Here is a 3,889-nt window from a genome sequence, read left to right as displayed (position 1 = left end):
TCTATTCTTTCTATTTCTATTTCATTTATTTTTTTCTAAAAATGTAAATCAATTTCTTTTATTGTAATTTCTCTTCTTTCTTTTTTATGTTTTTTTTTTCAAATGTTCCATCAATAATATTCTCCATTTGACTCATCTCTTATTCTTTCTTTTTATTTCTATTTTGGTTTTTTACTATTAATTGAATATTGGTATTAATTGACTCTTTCATGTATTTCATTTTAATTGTATTTATCTTATTCATTTATGTGTATTATTTAATTAGATGTTATACATTATTATCTATTAAGTATTTGACTCTATTTTAATTCTTAATTTATCAATGATTCTTCCTATCTTTCATTTATTGAAATTTCTTCTATTATTTGTTTGATTGTTGGTTATTAATAAATATATTTTAATTTGATGTAATAGAATGAGATGAATATATAAATTCATTTTTGTTTTATTTCATTGTCTTTCATCAATGAAAAATTTAAGTAATAAATAACATAATTTTATTTATTACATAAATTTTTTTAAATAAAGGAAAAAAAAAACAAAATTTATTCTTCATTAATAAAACCAAAAAATATAATAACTCACCAAACTTAAAATTCAAAAGTATTTTAACAAAAATGAAAATAAATGCATTGCCAGTTCTTTTTCAAGGAGATTTATATATTGCTAGTCCTGTTAATTTAAAAACACTCCGTGGATCTATTCAACAAAGTAATGGTGATGGAATTGCTTTACAAAAAATTGATAGAATGTCAGAACTAAGAGTTCAATGTGAAGACACTACTAATGGGTCATTAAATTTGTTATTAGAATATGATTGTTTGTTGGCTCATCTTTCACAAGCACTTTTAGGTGCTCCATTACCAATAGAATTTAAATGGAAAATTCCTATAACAAAAAAGAAAACAGGATTATTTTCTATCATTGAAACAACTGAAATTACATTAGAAGAGCAGAGTTCTTCTTCTATTAATTTTGAACGGGTTCATGTATTATTTAATGCTGGATTAATTACTTTTAGAAATGCCACTTCATTGGTTAGTTCTATTCCAACAGTTCCTGATTCAGTTAAGGTTTTTTCTAAAGCAGCTGGTATTTTTGTTGCTTGTATTGAATTAGCTGATAAATGTGGGTTAAAAAAACAATCAAATGATGCAAGATTATTAAGTACAATATCTCGTGGGTACGCACAACTAGCTATGTATGTAAAAGCTGTAAATAATAATAGTAGTGTAATGTTAAGATCTAAGATTGCTGGAGGTGCAGTAGATTTATTACGTGATGGAACTAAACTGTTATATAATTTTGCACTTATAGTTGCTCATAATGCAGCAGCAACTGTAAGTGAAGAAAATTTAGAGTATGGAGATGCATTATCACATTATAAAGAATGTTTAAAAATTATTCATGAATCAAATAACTCCAAATTTGAAATAATGGGAAAAGAGATAAAAAGTGTATTTGATTCATTAATGAAAGACAATAATGATATTTATATGAAACCTATTCCTGATATAACTCCTGAAATACAAAGCCGTATTGTTGTTACTGACACTGCTTATGAATTAAAAGACCAGGAATCCCCATTTAAATCTATTGTTCCATTTGCACTTCGAGGACCATTACAAAGATACCAAAGAGAGAGTGGAAAAATTGTTAGTGATACAAAAAATGATATTCCTCAATACACTGTTGATGGAGATAGAGTGATACAAAACATAAATTTGAGAGAACTTGAAAATGAAGTAGAAAATTTAAATGGAATACCAACAAGACTTAGAATTGTTCTATCAAGAATTAAAGGAAGTAATAGTATCGAAGAGGTACTTAAACAATTAGAAGAAATGAATGAAAAGAATAAAAAACTTAGAAATGATATTGAAGAAATTAACGAAGAACTAAAACAAGAATCTGAAGAAAATGATATGATGAGAAAAAAATATCAAGAAAGTTGGGATAGACAACCATCAAATATTGTTGGAAGAGAAATATATAACGAAGTTGAAAAAATTAATAAAATTCTTGATTTTAATAAAAATTGTTATTTGGATGGTAAGTCGTTAATTCTTAAAAATGAATTAAAGATTAAAATATTAATGAAAGGAGAAGATGAATTAATGAATTCATTACCAAAAAATAATGGAAGTATTTTAAAGGAAATGGTTAGACAAATGACTGAATTATTTGAAAGTTGGAATGAAATTAAAGTTCAAAGAGAAGAAGCAATGAATCAAATTATTGAATTACAATCAAAACATCAAAAAACATTATTAGAAGAGATGAAACAAGCTAGTGATAAAAATATTTATATTGATTCATTAATAAAAGAATTTGTAGTTCATACAAATGAAATTCAAAAAAATCTAAATCAACAAACAGAATTAATGAACCAAATTTATAACCTTCATAATGATATTCTTCAAATTACAACTTCTGTCAATGGCACTAAAACTTCTGTTTGCAATGAATATTCTGAAATTGGTGAAAAATATATTTCAAAATCTCTTCAAATCGTTGAAATTCTTGTTCAATTAGAAAGTTTAGAAGAAGATATTAACAAATTACAAAAAGATGTTAAAAAGTATTGTGAAACAAGAAAACAAGAACTTCCTATTATTGAACAAAAGGCTAAAGAAAATATAAAAAAATTAGATGATGAAAGAAAGAATCAACAACCTTTACAATATTCACAAAATTCTTATTCTACTATTCCTCAACAATATCCTCCTTCTTTTAATCCTCCTTTTCAAGAAAATAACACTTCAAAACCATATCTTTCTTCTTATACTCCTTCTTATAGCCAAAATAAAAATACTACTCAATACCCTTCTTCTTATGTAACTTCTCAACAACAAAATAATCTAACACAATACCCTTCTTCTTATTCTCCTTCTAACCAATTAAATAATCAACCCCCTTCTTATCCTTCTTCTTATACTGTTTCTAAATCAAATCAACCTGTAAACAGATATTCTACAACTCAAACATCTCCTTCTTCTACTTCAGTAAATTCATACCATCCAAGTTATACTACAACTAATCTTACACAACCACCACTATATTCACAAATTCCTCAATACCAAAACACACAATATAATTATTCAAATTCTACTGTTCCTTTAGGAACTTTTCAACCACCAGTCCCTACATTATCTTCTCCAACATCAACCCTTCCACCTCCAACATCATCAACTACTTATCCATTATCAGCTCAAGAATTACCATTAAGTAGAGGAACTCAGCCATATCTCTCGTCTTCAGTTGGAAGAGTTCAATACGGAACAGTACCACCTCCTCTTTCTCCTTATGGAACTGTTCCAGCCCCAACAACACCATATCACTCTCCATATCCATATGGATATAATCCATTCTAATTTTATGTTTGTGTTGTTTTTAATTAAATAACCTTCTTTAAATAAATTATGTTTTTTATTATTATTAATTTTTATAACACTTTTCCTTTTCTGAAATTATTATTTTGATTTAACTCTCATAAAATATTAATCACATTATTTATCTTAAAAAATAAAAAGAAGTGATTTAAACTATCTTATGGCTTTAAAAAAACTTAACTTTATCAAATTTCTTTGTTTCTTTAATCAGAGTTTTTTGTATTAAATACAAAATTAGTGATATATTCAAATGGGAAGGTATAATGATTTAAATAAATTTATTATTATTTATATTATTATTTTAAAGAAAAACTTCTTAAAAAAACAAATAATTCAAGAAGATATTTTTAAATTAAATAAAGTGTTTTAATTCAGTTTAAACTCATTGGGATATTCTTACTCTTAATGTAATAAAATAAAAAATACCTGAAATTAATTAAATTATGTTTGTATTATAAGAAGAGAACAATTTAATCTCTGTCTTCTACTTGTTCAAT

The 3,889-nt window shown here is 25.3% G+C and overlaps 1 protein-coding gene across 1 annotated transcript; it reads left to right on the top strand.

Annotated features, from left to right (window-relative positions):
* Positions 1-617: 617 nt before the first annotated feature.
* Positions 618-3,374, top strand: ENU1_100340 (hypothetical protein; the record flags this gene model as incomplete). The annotated part of the gene is made up of 1 exon (XM_008859289.1): positions 618-3,374. One exon carries the CDS (start codon positions 618-620, stop codon positions 3,372-3,374), a length of 2,757 nt encoding a protein of 918 aa, XP_008857511.1.
* Positions 3,375-3,889: the final 515 nt, after the last annotated feature.

The sequence above is a fragment of the Entamoeba nuttalli genome, assembly GCF_000257125.1.
Source record: "Entamoeba nuttalli P19 unplaced genomic scaffold asmbl_4338, whole genome shotgun sequence".
NCBI lineage: Eukaryota > Evosea > Mastigamoebida > Endamoebidae > Entamoeba > Entamoeba nuttalli.
Note: the sequence above shows the minus strand (reverse complement) of the source record. Positions and strands in the feature narration are given on the sequence as shown.